A 14,102-nucleotide genomic window follows, 5' to 3' on the forward strand; every position below is an offset into this window, starting at 1 on the left:
CCAGGTTCTGGCTTGTCGCTTGTTTCTGCCCCAGTTTCCATCCCAGGCAAGAGTCCGCTGTTCGCAGCGGCAGCCCAGCCGGTTTCCCCCCGGCCCCCCCTCGCTGTTCGCAGCGGCGGCTCAGTCGGTACCCGGCCCCCACCCCGGTCCCTCTCGCTATTTTCCCGCAATGGCTTTTTCAACCTCATTCCCGGTATTTGTTTGTTAGTTTGTTTTAGCAGCGCTGAGCGTTGCCGCCACTGCCTTACTTTTTGTTGGAATCGGCGAGTACAGTAGCCATGAGCCACGTGGGGGGGTGACCGCGTGGTGGCTTAGCCGACCCTGGAAAAGCCCCCCAGCTGCAGCAGCGGCGGCCGGTTCCCCTCCCCTCCCCCAGCCGCGGTGGTGAGTCCCCCTCCGCTTGCAGAGCGGGGGGGGGGGCGGCTAGTTCCTTCACCCTTTCCTCCCAGCGGCGGCGGCGGGTACCCCCTCACCCCCTCCCGTTCGCGGCGGCGGCGGCGGGGCAGCGGGCTCCCCCCCCCCCCCTTCCCCCCTTCCCGGCGGCGGTTCCTCCGCTGTCGGCGTGTGGCGGGTTGGTCCGGTCCCTAGCTGCCTCAGTAGCGATTCCAGCTCCGGTGGTGCTGGGCGACTGCCGGAGGCGGCTGGACCCGCCAGCATGGGCCATGCAGGAGAGCGCGGCCACATGGAGGAGACCGGAAATTGCTTCCCCTTCGGGAATTCCGGTGGCAGACCCCGCCCATGCCCCGTCCTTGGAGGACCAAAAAATCAGTGATCAGTCCTCCAGAGCTCCCCACTTCCTGTTGGGGAAGCCGTTCCCTTGGAAACCGCAGTCAATGCAGATCTTCTCAGGAAGAAAGGGAGTGGGCAGAGAGGGACGGTGGCCGAGCGCCTCTCCTGCCGGGAGTAGGAGGACGAGCGAGGCTCTCGTCCCCGGTGGCGGCGGAGGAGAGGGGCGGCCGCCGCATTCCTGCACAGCCGTGCCATGGCAGAGGGGCTGCCCGGTGGAGGCGGCGGCGCCGAGCCGCGCGTGGGACGCGCAGCTCCCTGCCCGCCCCTCCTCCAGCTCACTTATCAGCGCCCGCAGCTGCTCTTTTCCTTATGACCGAGTGACTCGGGTCTTAGAAGTTTTAAAGATTTTTTTAGTGTTTCTCATGCGCTGGCCTTCAGTTTCTCTCAAATCAGTAGCCTGTAAACTCAGACAGCGTGCACACGTGTTCTGGGATGTTTTAGGAAGGACTTGTGGTTTTTTTGAGAGGAAAGGAGACAGTGTCTGAAGCTGTGTTTTTTGAATGACTGCTGCTTGATGTGCTAACATTTTTCAAGCGTTTTTCACTTGGTGAGAGAGAGCTTGGCCATGTGAAGTCAGTGTTTAGTGCTTTTTAAGTGTCTCTTCTACAGTTGATGAATGGATGTGGAAGGAGGAGGAGTGAAGAAAGGGAAGTATTAGTGTTCACTGGATTATTTGCTTAGTCTATGCTATAAAATGAGATGTGTAGAAAATATTTTGGAAGATGCAGACAGGAGGAAGAGTTAGAATTTGTGGAAGGTGCAATAGCAAGAAGAATTTGTTTTGTAGATATCTCAGGAAGGCATAGTGTAAGTAAAGATGCAGTGGAGTGGTGGGAGCAAGAAAAGAGTTTTGCCTGTCATCAGGGATGCGGTGATATAGAGAGATACCAGAATTTAGATAAGAGATGTTTTGTTAGTCCCAGGAACAAGGAGTAATTTGTTAAGACGAGAATTTCAAGTGAAATTAGGAATAGGAGTGGTTCCAAAAAGATGAAATAATTTGGCAGACCAGGAAGCTAAGGTGCAGCAGAGAATGAAGCTAAAAGGGTCATGTTAATATTAACACCAAATAAGGAAAACTGAAAATTCCAGAATTTAGTGAAACAGAGGAAAAAGAATTGAAAGAGATAGGAGGTAAACCAGATGAATCAAAGAAATGGAAACTTCTTGATAGAAGGCAATTACTTAATAAAGTACTTACTAGAAAAATATTAGAAGACATGCATCAGAAAACTCACTGAGGTACCCAAGCTTTGTGTGATTATTTCTTAAGGAACTATGGGTGCATTGGGATTTATGGGGTAGCAAAAAGGGTAACTGAAAGATGTATAACTTGTCAAAAGATAAAATAAAAAGATAATGAAGAGAACTACACTGGAAGGTAAGGAATTAGCCCTTAGACCATTTCAAAGTATCCAAGTAGATTTTACAGAACTTCCTCAAGTTCAACGATGGAAATATATATTAGTAATAACAGACCATTTAACTCATTGGGTGGAGGCAGTTCCCACTGCCAAGGCTACTGCTAATGTGGTAAGTAAAACCCCTTTTGAAAAAAAAAAAAAAATTAGTCCAAGGTATAGAATGGTTAATAAGAAAGACTTGGGCAGAGGAACACATTTTATGCCAAAAAGTGTTACAACAATTAATTCAAAGCTTTGGGGACCCCAGGCCCAGCAGCTCTGGCTCTGTAAGAAAACCCTAGCAGAAGTGAACGAATGTCTTTGTCCCCAAGAGGGAAATCCCAGAAGCCCCAGGGTGTCCTTGGGGAAGTGTTCCTGAGTTCTGCTTCTGTTTATTATTAATGCTAAGGTTGGTGTTGTTTGTTAACCTGTGTATACACACCAGAAAGGAACTATTATTATAGTCCCATATCTTCACCTGAGAGCTCCCTAATTTTCAAAATTACAATAATTCAGAGGGAGAGAGTTGGAATTCTTCATTCCAAGGGTGGCTCCAGCCTTCCCTGGCAGACACCTGTCTTTCAGACAAAGACAGGACCATTTTTTTGTTATCATTTAGAACTTAGTTATAATATACTTATAACCGCATTTTAACATTGTGCAGCTTGTATTCCAAGATTTTGTTAAAACCTATGATCAATTTTATATGCTGCCATTTCTGTCGGCTATATGGTGCACACACAGATCGATTATGTTGTGCCAAAATATTATTCAAAGGAATTATAAATTGCACCATATCAAAACTGTTGTGATTAATATCTCTAACTCCAAAATGAGAAGGTCCTTTTCAGGTATTGCTGGCACTGAGGCTGCGATCTGGACCAGGGAACGAGGGTGGATCCATGCCAGCAGAATCAAAGGACCTGTGGAAAAGCCTAAGGAGTGGACAATATCATCGGAACCGGGTGATACGAAATTAACCCTAAAACGGGAATGAGAGGTGATGAACTGGGGAGATCCACATGATCCAGGAAACATACACAGGATCACACCAGACTGGGAAGCTAGACCGATTTTGCACCAGTGGTTTCAAATACCACCTGGGAAAACTTTGAGACACCTCTGGTACCCTCCCTGGGGAGGAATACTTCCACCACAGACAGGAGGATCGGGATTGTTTCGGACAGAAAACCCCTGTGTTTTTGCCTTAGCCTGTGATTTATATAAAGAGGAGGGGGAATTACAACCTCATACATTGCCAAGCCAAATACCCTGTTTGATTCCCCCAAATACTGGACATGCTGGTTGGTGTAAATGTGTTTGAGCTGTGGGAAAATTGGTACTGTAGTTCACACAAACGACGCTCTCGTTGCATGAAGTGTAGAGTGTCACCTGAGCCCCCTATCCAAGAAGAATTTGAAACAACTAAAATAATAACTTTGTTGTGTGGATGGGAATTATTAGTGCCTGTTGAACGAGAGGTGGCTGAGGAAAAGTGGGAGACCACGGTTAAGGAGTGTCAAGAACGATTTGCCTGGAAATTAGCTAAGAGAAAGTGACAATAGAGGAGAGGGCAAGACCAGATTGGCCTCTATAATCGCCACTGAGAAGATCACATACACCTGCTGTGGGCTGCAACCCCATAGGCATGGGAGGTGGGACTATAAGCCATACTGGACCTCTCCTGGTTCTGTCACTCATTTTCTGGCTCTTCCCTTTTGGGATGCCGACCAGGCCATGCTACAGGTGTTACCTAAAACTGTGTATGGAAAGACACCGAGGCTCCTTCTTTATTTCTCACACTCATATCAACAGTCACTGTTATAACCCTTCCAGATTAGGAAACTGCATGTACAATTGGAAAAGTATTGGATTGCAGAGAATTTAGGGGGAAGTGAATATGCAAAAGGGGAGAAATGGATGTGTTTCACCCACATTACTGAGAGTAAAGCAAATGTTTTGGTAAAAGAACAATTGATAGACAAAAAAAAAAAAAAAAAAAAAAAAAAAAAAAATTAGGCCAACACCACCACCTAAACCTGTACCAATTTCACTTGACGGTTTGTATAAGAAATTGGAACAACAATTAGAGAAAGAAATAGATATTTCACGGATGGGTAAAAATCTGTTTGTAGAATTGGGAGAAAGAATAAGTAAGGAACTTAACGTAACCAATTGTTGGGTCTGTGGAGGGGCTTTGATGTTAAAAGAATGGCCATGGAAAGGCAGCAGCTTAGGCCCAATCGAGCTCCTTAAGTGGAACCAAACAAGTATAAGGGGGAGAAAATCGGCCAAGAGGATGGATTTTAAGTTCAGTAGTCATAGGGGAGGAATGTCTTTGGTGTGAAGGAAAAAAGTTCCTTCATGAAGTAGGAAAAACCCCTTGTAAAAGATACAAGGTTAGTAATAGAACCTCTGTATGGTGGATCCCAGAAGAACCTACCATGTACTGGACCCAGAAAAAAGAAAAAAACGGAAATTGTGAAAATAATAATAAAATCAGGTTTTTTTCAATGTAATGATACAGAAAAAAATCCTTATGTTGGCATCCCAGAGATTTCTAAATTTTGGGAGAATATGGATAAGCAAAAATTGGACTATGGGAAAGCTCCAGACGGTTTGTTCTGGATATGTGGGAAAAGGGCATATCCAAAACTTCCCTCTCAGTGGAAAGAGAGCTGTATTCTGAGAATCATACAGCCAGGAATTTTTCTTTTTTGCCTAGACCTGAAGGGGATCAGTTTATGAATATTTCCCCCTTGTTTGATCCCTTGTTTTATCAGATTAATTACTAGTGTAGTTCAAGGTATGCAATTAGTAACCTTGGATTAAAAGATGGATACAACAAAAACGGTACAAAAGATTATAGTATTAAGGAAACAAAACAGAGTAGAAGACCCCCTCCAGGAAGCTAGACTGATTTATGAAGAAAATGAACATAGAAGAGATGCAAGAGAGCAGTAAATATCCGCTCGAGCCAATTTTATTATAAAAAGAAAGAGGAGGGATTGTGAAAAAGGCATATTGTGTGTGTGGCTCTACGCAGATATTTACTATATGTAATATGCTAGGTAGAAAAGTTATGCAATATTAACATTTTAAATAATATAGTAAATGTAGTTTTTAACATTGAATCTAAGTAAGAAGTGTGTGTAAGGTATTGTCCTTAGCTCAAGAGCAAAGAGAAGATAACCCAGAGGTTTCTACACAGAGAGAACAATTACAACAAGCCAGACTAAAAACCCCTCTTGGATGTTTCAGAGGGAAAGATACATATCTCCTCGAAACCACCCTGGTCAAGCCAGACCATGCATATCTCCTTGAATCCACAAAGCTATCTGGTTAAGCCAGACTCCAGGACGCCAGGGGTTTTGCAAAAGGCTCGTGGCAAACGGGCTTTTCTTAGATAAAGTATGCATATTCATTAAAGTTGGTCCTCAAAAATAGAGAGGCTTCTCTCTAACGGGGCCCTTCTCCTTCTCAGCCTTTGTCTGGGAGGGAGGGGGGACGGTAGACCCGGGCTACCTACTTTGCTCTTATTTGCCTCATTATTTGTCCTGTCTCTGAAAACTTTTTTTTAAACTTTTATTATTGTATTAATATTTTTATAACCAATTTTTATTCTTTATTAAATATTCATAAATTTCAAAAAAACGAGTGATTGGCATTTATCACACCAGTGAAATGGATGAGCCTTCTAAGCAAATGGGGGGCCATTGATTTGCATTCAGCTGGTTTGTGAGAGGTTCAGGCCAAAGCTCAAGCAGGATGTGAAGTTCAGTGTGCAGGTGACAGGCTCCCAGCGAGCATGTGACTGTCTGGAATGTGAGCTGTCAACATTGTGGCTGATAAGATGCAGAAAACTCAGACACTCACCTTGTGATCAGGAAGAATGACGAACAGAAATCCGGACGCCCTTGCATGAAATCCAGCACAAGTGACAAGGCAGAAGTAAGGTATGTGGTCATTTTTAATGCTTTTAAAAGGAGAAATGCAAATGATGCACTGAGGCACTAGGAAGTTTAGTAACACAGTTTTTCTGTCGTTTTTTAAATTAAAAGCACAATCATTAGCTCATAAAGTGTGGTGGAGTGTTTTAAGAGAGCTATTTCCTTCTTCCCTGAGTAAGGCTGAAATGGGAGTCTCGGAGCCATTGTTTTGAAATGGATGAAATGTGAAACTTATGGCACCACGGTGGTGGTACTATGGGATATGCAATGCTGAGAGAAAAAGCTCAATGTAGGTGCTAATCTCCATAATTAGATAATAAATAAATGCTTTGTACTGTTGGGCATTCATGTTTGATATCAAGACAATCCCATTCAGTCTCCAGCTTGTCAGCCATGAGGGAGGCTGTCATGCACAGGGGAATGTACTTGATTAAGTATTATTTTTATTTCATACACTCTTGATAATGTATGAAGATTTTTTGCCAGATAGTATGAGCTATTCAAGAAATAACTGCTCTCATCCACTTTCAGACCACATGAAAGAAGTATATTCCATGCTCAGGGCAACCAAAGTCAGATCTGTCTCGTAGCATTACTTCTAGAAGTGGACAGTTCTTTTCTCCTCACATTGACTGGTGATTTTAGGTATGCCAGCACCTTTAGAAGACTTGTAGGAGTGACTTGCTAAAAATTGTCATGTTTTTCTTGTCATGTGACTTTAGGTAAGAACAGATAATAAATACATGAAGGGAACTGAATGTTTAGGTTTATATCCTTCCCTCTTACTTGGGGTTGTGGGAGGCTCTCAAAGGAGCTCCACCAAGTCAAAAGGACCAAGAATGGTTGAAATATTAAAACCCCACATCTCCCTGAGGAAATGTTGTCACATATCTGTGAGTTCCCCAGTCTGGAGTGTGGATAGGTGCCTGAGTGAGGCAGGTCCCTGTAGGAAAAGCTTTGCACAGCTTCAGGCTTGGAGTCCTTTGTGTGACACTGGGGCCGTGGGCAGCTCTGGTGCTGGCCCTTCCAGACTGCTGGTTTTGTGCTCCTGTGCCCAGGGATCGGTGTGGCTGCAGGATCTGAAGGCAGCCAGGGGATAAGCCTGTGTTCTGAGGTGGTCACAGAGATTCCAGGGGCAGCTGTCTTTGGGCCTGGAGAGGCAGGGCCCAAGCAGGTGTCCCTGTGTGTGACCATGAGCTGCCGGTGTCAGGCCAAAGCCACTCTGAGCTGTAGGGAGAGACAGCCCTGGGCACTGGAGTTCACTGGGAAAGGCAGAAGTGAAGGGTGAGTGCTGTATGCAGGCACTAGAGGACACCGCAGCCAACAGCAACACTTTAACCTTCCCTTCTGGCCAGAGCATTGCACGTGCCTTTATCTTGGTGTTGCAAGTTTGAAAAGCTGCTGTGCTGTGAGGTGTCAGCTCCAGCAGGAAGCTGGAAGGGTATCATCATCTTCTGTGGGGCTGGAAAATCGCCTCTTTGGCATTAGAGCAATTTAGGGGATCATTATCTTATTCACAGGATCATGCTTGAATTCCTCCCCTTTTATCATGTCTTTTGAGAGGACAGGCAAGTAATTCAAAGAGCAGAACTTATTTTTAGGTTTAGTCTGAGCCTGAAATAAATTGAGAAGGCTGAGTAGTGTTACAATAAACAGGGAGTAGAACAGAGACAGGAAATAGGGGGTCTTTGGTAATGAGTTCCAGCCACTCTTGGAACAGAAAGCCAGAGAAAGAATTACTTGAGAATAGTTTCTCAGTGACAGCTTAATCATTTTTAGCTTGTTATTCAGCATTAAAGGGGAATAGTTCCTGCAGATTTATGCTGTTCTTGAAAGATTCTTTTTTAGAGATCTTTTCGCAAGCTATCTTTTCAGTGTTTTTAGGGTTGCATTGTTCTTGCTGCTAACCGATCTGCTGTTTATAAAAACCAGATGTTTGGGGGGAGCCTGAAGTTTATACAGTTGGGTGTTATATATACATCTGTGAGAAGGCTTTGGGATAAGACTGTGGGACAGGGGCAGGGGATTCAGCTTAAAATATGACCAGGCACTGAAGATTTCAGAAGTTGAGGGTTGAAAGGAGAAGAAATTACAGCTACATCCTGTAGAACAAAGCAGAGCGCTGGCTTCCGAAAGTTTCTTTTAACCCTGGGAATGTGACTGCTGAGATGGGCCCAAAGCATGGATGGTGAGATTGATATTTATAAGCACTTCACGTGGCTAAAGAGGGTAAGTGATTTGCTGCGTTTTGTTTTCTCTTTCTAAATGCACATTTAGCCAAATCTTAGAGAGAATTCTCCGCTTTGCGGAAGGAAACTCATTCAGTGCCTCACTTTAAATGGTGTGAGTTTCTTCACGAGAAGTGAATTAAAGACGTGCCTTGGTGTAGGAGGAGGAGGCTCAGGGAGGGGGGAGAAAATCAGCTGTCTTTGTCTTTAAAAATGAAACTCTAGAATCAAACTTTGAGCAAATGGCAATAGATTCTGGCAAGTGCTTGTGCCTTCCGGGGATTGCAATGCAACAAAACAAATCCTGCACGGTAACGTATGGCAAGAGAAAGGAGAGGCTCTTGTTTACCCCGCTGTGCTTTAAAGGGAGAAGTTTTCTACACCAGCTCTGCTCTTAAGTGATTCTTCACCGGGGTAACTGTGTGAGAGCTTTCGGGATGCCTTTGTCTCGGGTAAAAATGGTGGTGGTTTTCTGCTGTGCCTGTTACTCTGCTAAAAAGATGGGGTTTTTTTAAAAGGCAGGGCTGGTCATTTTGTTGATCAACTGCCCAGACACAGATCAACTGCATGGAATTGTTTTTGTCTTCCTTTTTTTAAAAAGTAGGTTTGTGCAGTTCTCTCATCACCTTGAAAAAATCACTTTGTTTTTCTCAGCTTTTAGATTTTATTTATTTATTATTTTATTTATTTTTAATGTATTTATTTATTTTTCAGTGTTAGAAAAATCCTTGAGTGAGATGTGACTAGATCCCTCAGAATAGGCTGCTTTTTAATTTAGAATATGAATTTAATTGTATGTAATGAAGGAAGCACCTTCTCTCCTTATTCTTTTAAAGTCTGTTTTACCCTGTGTCTGCTTTTCCAGCACTTTCTTGCCTGTCTGTATGTATACACACATGAACACATATGCTTGGGTTTTTACTAGCTGTATAAGCATAAAATATCTGTCAATGTGAAATGTGATTAAGAACACTTATTTTGGGTAGTTTCTTGAGAAAGTGTAAAATATTAATGATGTGTCATTCTTTAATAAGAGCTTGAGAATCCTGAAGTTAATTTACCAAATATTCTGGAAAGTTTCACATTTCTGGAGTGTGTCTGTGGAGGGGATTAAATGGAAAGTGAGCAGATAGTGAAGAGGCAGCAGGAAGTAGTGGCTGGTAACATTATACTATTGGTTTAACCTGTGCTCTGTGCAGTTAAAGCTAATGACCTCCTTTAAAAAGTGTATTTAGAGCTCACATATTAATTTGCTATTTAAATGAGGTTATGGATGTGCCTTGTCTACCACTCCTGCTTCCAGAAATTTCATTTCTGTAAAGACAGGTTTGCTTACAAAAAGGTTAATGAGGTCTGCTGCCAACAGATTGTGGACTGTGTTCAGAAGGGATACGGTGTTCAAATGTAGCACAGGATTTTACAGGAATTAATAAAGCTCCTGCTGTTGTTGCATGTAATTCCCTTTATGTCAGGTACAAAAAGGAGCACATCAGTACTGCTGCTTTTCCCTGCAAGCCTTTTAAAGGGGTGAGCATGTGGGGGAAGGAAGGGAGGAGGACTGAAAGTCACCTTGCATTGTTCCCAGGAGAACTTAAGCAGTCTGCTCCCAGATTCGTTTGACAAGTGATTTAGAAACCAAAAAAGCTGAAACAAGCTCAGTTGCTTGTTCAGTTCTCCTGCCCAAGAATCCCAGTGTCTCACGTCTGGCACTGACTGTTACAGCACATAAAGATTTCAGTTCCTGCAATCATAAACTGTTGCTCTTTGGCTTGATAAGAAAATTATGAGTTGCTTTCAGAGTAACACGTGGCATTTTAACAGAGAATATCTGCAACAGACTTCCATAAAGACTTGGTGAAGTATGCCAGAGCTGGCTCAGATTTCATCATTAGCAGAAATCACTTCAGAGACCCAGATGGGTTTTGATGTTGCAGGGTTGGCTAGGCTGGATTTGTGTGGTATCTGTGGCTTGGACTGGGTTAGGGCAGCAAACAAAAACAAAAATCACGAGATCCAGGCAGGCAAAACAAGATATACAGCTGCTGTTTTCAGATGCTTAGAAAGGAGGCTCTGGTTTTAAGCAGAAATCTTGTAAGGTAATGTGCACAGTGGCCCTTCAACAGCAGCAGGGGAAAAAGCACTGTTGAGATCAAACTGAAAGTCTCACCACGCCTCAGTTCTTTCCATTGGACTTCACTGGTGTCAGCATGGCCTGGGGAAATGCTGGCCAAGAGTGGCCAGAGGGGTGGGCAAAGAGGGCAGCAGGACCTGAGAGCACGTGGACAGAGCCAAGGAAGGAGGTCAGGGGAAATGCCTTGTGTATAAACCTTGTGCTTTTAAACTCCCAGCTTGGCCAGCTGAACAGTCATGAGGCAGTGGTGGGCAGTGTGGGGAAGTGTTTTGCAGGTAATTAATACTGGGTTCTTTCACAGGGCTGAGAGTGGATCTGTTACAAGTTTTTCTTGCACACTAAGGGACCTGAGATACCCTCATTACCTGGAAGTGTCTCGTTATTACCAATATTCTTTAGTTCTCCCAAGGGATTTGGGGTAGAGGGTTCACATACAATTTTGTGTCATACTGTTGCTTTATTCTTATTGTTCTACCCACTCTTAATTGGATTGGCACAATCCCAAATAGAAACAGTACAACCTACATTTTGGTACTTAGATGTGTAGTTACAGCCAGAAATGATAAATAGAAATGCCAATATTCACTGCACACAGTGCAGCTCAGAGCTGATGGCTGGCCTGAAACTGGTGTGCATTGGTTTTCTGCCTTCCTTTTTTTCTGGAGGAGATGCTTAGCCTGTACCAGCAAGGGGTGGAGGGATCAAGCCCATGATGTAGCCATGGAATTCAAGATGTTAAAGGTGAATCTTATGACTTCTGTAAGGATATTTTCTCTTAAGACATATAAATGCCTGGAGCAAAAAAACTGTATTAGTTTTCAGACAAATTGTCCAGATATAGTAAAAATATTTGTTGAAAATTCATTTGGTTTCAGGACTATCAAAATTTACCTAGCTCTGTCTTTGCTTAGTTTCAGACTAGGCACTGTCAGCGTTTTCCAAGTGACTGCCACTTTAATCGGCCAGTAACCATGGTAAATAAAAAATCCTGCTGTTGATTTACTAATTGCCTTTAGATGAAAGGCAAGAATTGTAGATCCAGAAATTGTGTTCCAGCCTTCTCCTCCTCAGGTAACTGAGGGAGTGCACATATATTGAGATGGGTGTGTATCTGAGGTAGCACTAACATGTCAAGAGATGAAATTTGTATTGCACCCATACTCAGATGCAAATAAAAATGTTTACTGTGTAAGCTGCTTCCTCATCACTCATCATAGCAGAACTCCTTGTGACTCAGAGCATAATTCTAGTGACCAGAAAGAGCACTGCAGAGGTGGAAAGACCATACACTGGTGAATTTGTCAACTCAGGCTGGAGATAGTGTGCGGTGTACATTTTCTTGTGCTGGAATGCAGTGCTGAGGTCTGGGTGCAGCTGTAGTTGGTGGTGAAGCTGACTGGCTGGATTCTCGTTGTTTGCAGCTTCTAAACTGCAACAAAAGGCAATGCGTCCAACATGTTGCTAATGTTCCCCATTGATACAAGTGTTAATACAAGTATTATCGCTGCCACGGGCATCCTGTCCAGTTATCAGTGGAACTGGAGGGGAGTCGTGTGGCTAAGGAAGAGACAAGGGTTAGGACATCATCTGTCTCCTCAAAGAGGTGGGTGCCTTGGTGAAAAAGTTCCCAAATCACCGCTTGAACTGACTGCCAGGATTCTTTTCCCAGCTCCTCCCTGTTCCACATCCCAGGGTGAGGTCCACGATGTTTGTGACCAATTTCTGAGTCACAGCTTGCTGACCAGCTTCACAGGCTGGTGGGGTCTGGATTGAAATTGGCTGTGTTGGAGGCTCTTGGTGCTGAAAAGGCACACACAAGGAGAACATCAGCTGACCAACTTTTCTTGCCATATCCTTTGATACTTTTGCTGATTATCCCCATTTTAAATCAAAGCCATTGAATTGTTCTCCAAAGGCTGATTTTTGTGTGTGTGTCACATGAGAAGGAAAATTTAAGCCCTTTTCTTGGAAGAGAACTCAGTAATGACTGGATCATGCCAGTGATACTTAGAGCTTCCCAGCAACTTCCCAGTATTATTTTCCTGGTAAATCAGTGAGCATATTCCAAAGAGAGATTTGGAAAATAAAAATGAAGAAGGTAAAGCAAGTGATGGAATGCTTTTTGACAAAAAAACGCAACCAAACAAAAACGAATGGAAAGCTTTCTTTTGCTTGTCTTTCTCTGGGACTGGGAGTAACAGCTGATTTGGATTGTTCCAGGAAATGTTTTACGTTAACAGGTTTTGCCAGCTGATGGGCAGTAACCTGTGTCCAAAATCACTAAGGAGATTGTGATGGAGGTGCTCCGAGAAATTGCTTTGCAGCTCCTGGCTTCCCAAGGCTTGGACAGGTGCCCTCTTCAGTGGGTAAACCCTGGCTGGGTGTCCTGACACAGAGGAGTGGGGGATGGAGTTACATCCAGCTGGGCACCGTCCCCAGGGGTGCTCCCCAGGGATCAGTGCTGGAGGACTCCAGTTTGGTGTCTTTATTCATGGTCTGGATGAGGGCATCGAGTGCTCATGCAGCAAGTACAGAGGTGACACCAGGCTGGGCGGGAGTGTTGGTCTGCTGGAGGGAGGAAGGCTCTGCAGAGGGATCTGGACAGGCTGGAGGGATGGGCCAAGGCCAGTGGTGTCAGGTTCAACAAGGCCAAGTTCTGGATCCTGCCCTTGGGTCACAGCAACCCCACGGTGCACCACAGCCTGGGGACAGGATAGCCAGACAGTGGCCAGAGAAAAGGACCTGAGAGTGGCTGAATGTGAGCCAGGCTGTGCCCAGGGGGGCAGTGACCCCTGGCCTGTGTCAGCAGAGTGTGGCCAGCAGGAGCAGGGCAGTGACTGTCCCCTGTCCTGGGCACTGCTGAGGCCACGCCTGCAGTGATGTGTCCAGCTCTGGGCCCCTCAGTTCAGCAGGGACCTTGAGGGGCTGCAGTGAGTCCAGAGAAGGGCAGTGGAGCTGGGAGGGTCTGGAGAGTCCTTTGAGGAGCGGCTGAGGGAGCTGGGGGTGTTCAGCCTGGAGAAAAGAAGGCTCAGGGGAGACCTCCTCATTCTAGAACTGCCTGACAGGAGGAGGGAGCCAGGTGGGGATTGGCCTCTTCTCACAGGAAACAGTGACAGGACAAGAGAAATGGCCAAAGTTGTGCCATGAGATGTTTAGACTGGATGTTAGGAAAAATTTCATCACAGAAAGAGTTGTAAAATGTGGGAACAGACTGCCCAGGGAAATGATGGAGACACCATCCCTGGAAGAGTGCAAAAAATGTGTAGATGTGGTACTTGAGGATGTGGTTTAATGGCAAAAATGGTGGTGGTGCTGGTTGACCTCGATGATCTTAAAACTCTTTTCAGTCTTAAGAATTCTATGATTCCTGTAGGCAAAGTATTAATGGCATGCTGTTGATTTTTTATCTGCTCTGGTACTGCCATCAGCATATTTTCAGCTGCCTTGCCTTAGCATATCATTCCTTCTCCTTTGTTATTGTGCATAAACTTTTTTACGTGTTTTGTGCAATCTCTCTCATTCTTTCATTGTAAGAGGCAGAGTTAACATGATGAACAAACTAACAAGGTGATTGGCTTAGAATTTGTTGAGCCCAGGTAAC

The 14,102-nt window shown here is 44.5% G+C and overlaps 1 protein-coding gene across 17 annotated transcripts in view; it reads left to right on the top strand.

Moving 5' to 3' along the window:
• Positions 1–14,102, top strand: part of PPFIBP2 (PPFIA binding protein 2) — a 99,056-nt gene that overhangs the window by 42,345 nt on the left and 42,609 nt on the right. Inside the window, exon 1 of one of the 17 annotated variants that reach the window (XM_063397629.1) lies at positions 6,008–6,148. The exons of 11 other annotated variants lie outside the window; for them this stretch is intronic. Coding sequence is in view for 4 of the 6 variants with exons in the window: in XM_063397622.1 (XP_063253692.1) it covers positions 8,613–8,681 (69 nt within the window). In the remaining 2 variants the exon portion in view is untranslated. 5 more of the 17 variants (XM_063397623.1, XM_063397624.1, XM_063397622.1 and 2 more) reach the window with 5 other exon arrangements.

Source organism: Prinia subflava, chromosome 5 (genome assembly GCF_021018805.1).
Source record: "Prinia subflava isolate CZ2003 ecotype Zambia chromosome 5, Cam_Psub_1.2, whole genome shotgun sequence".
NCBI lineage: Eukaryota > Metazoa > Chordata > Aves > Passeriformes > Cisticolidae > Prinia > Prinia subflava.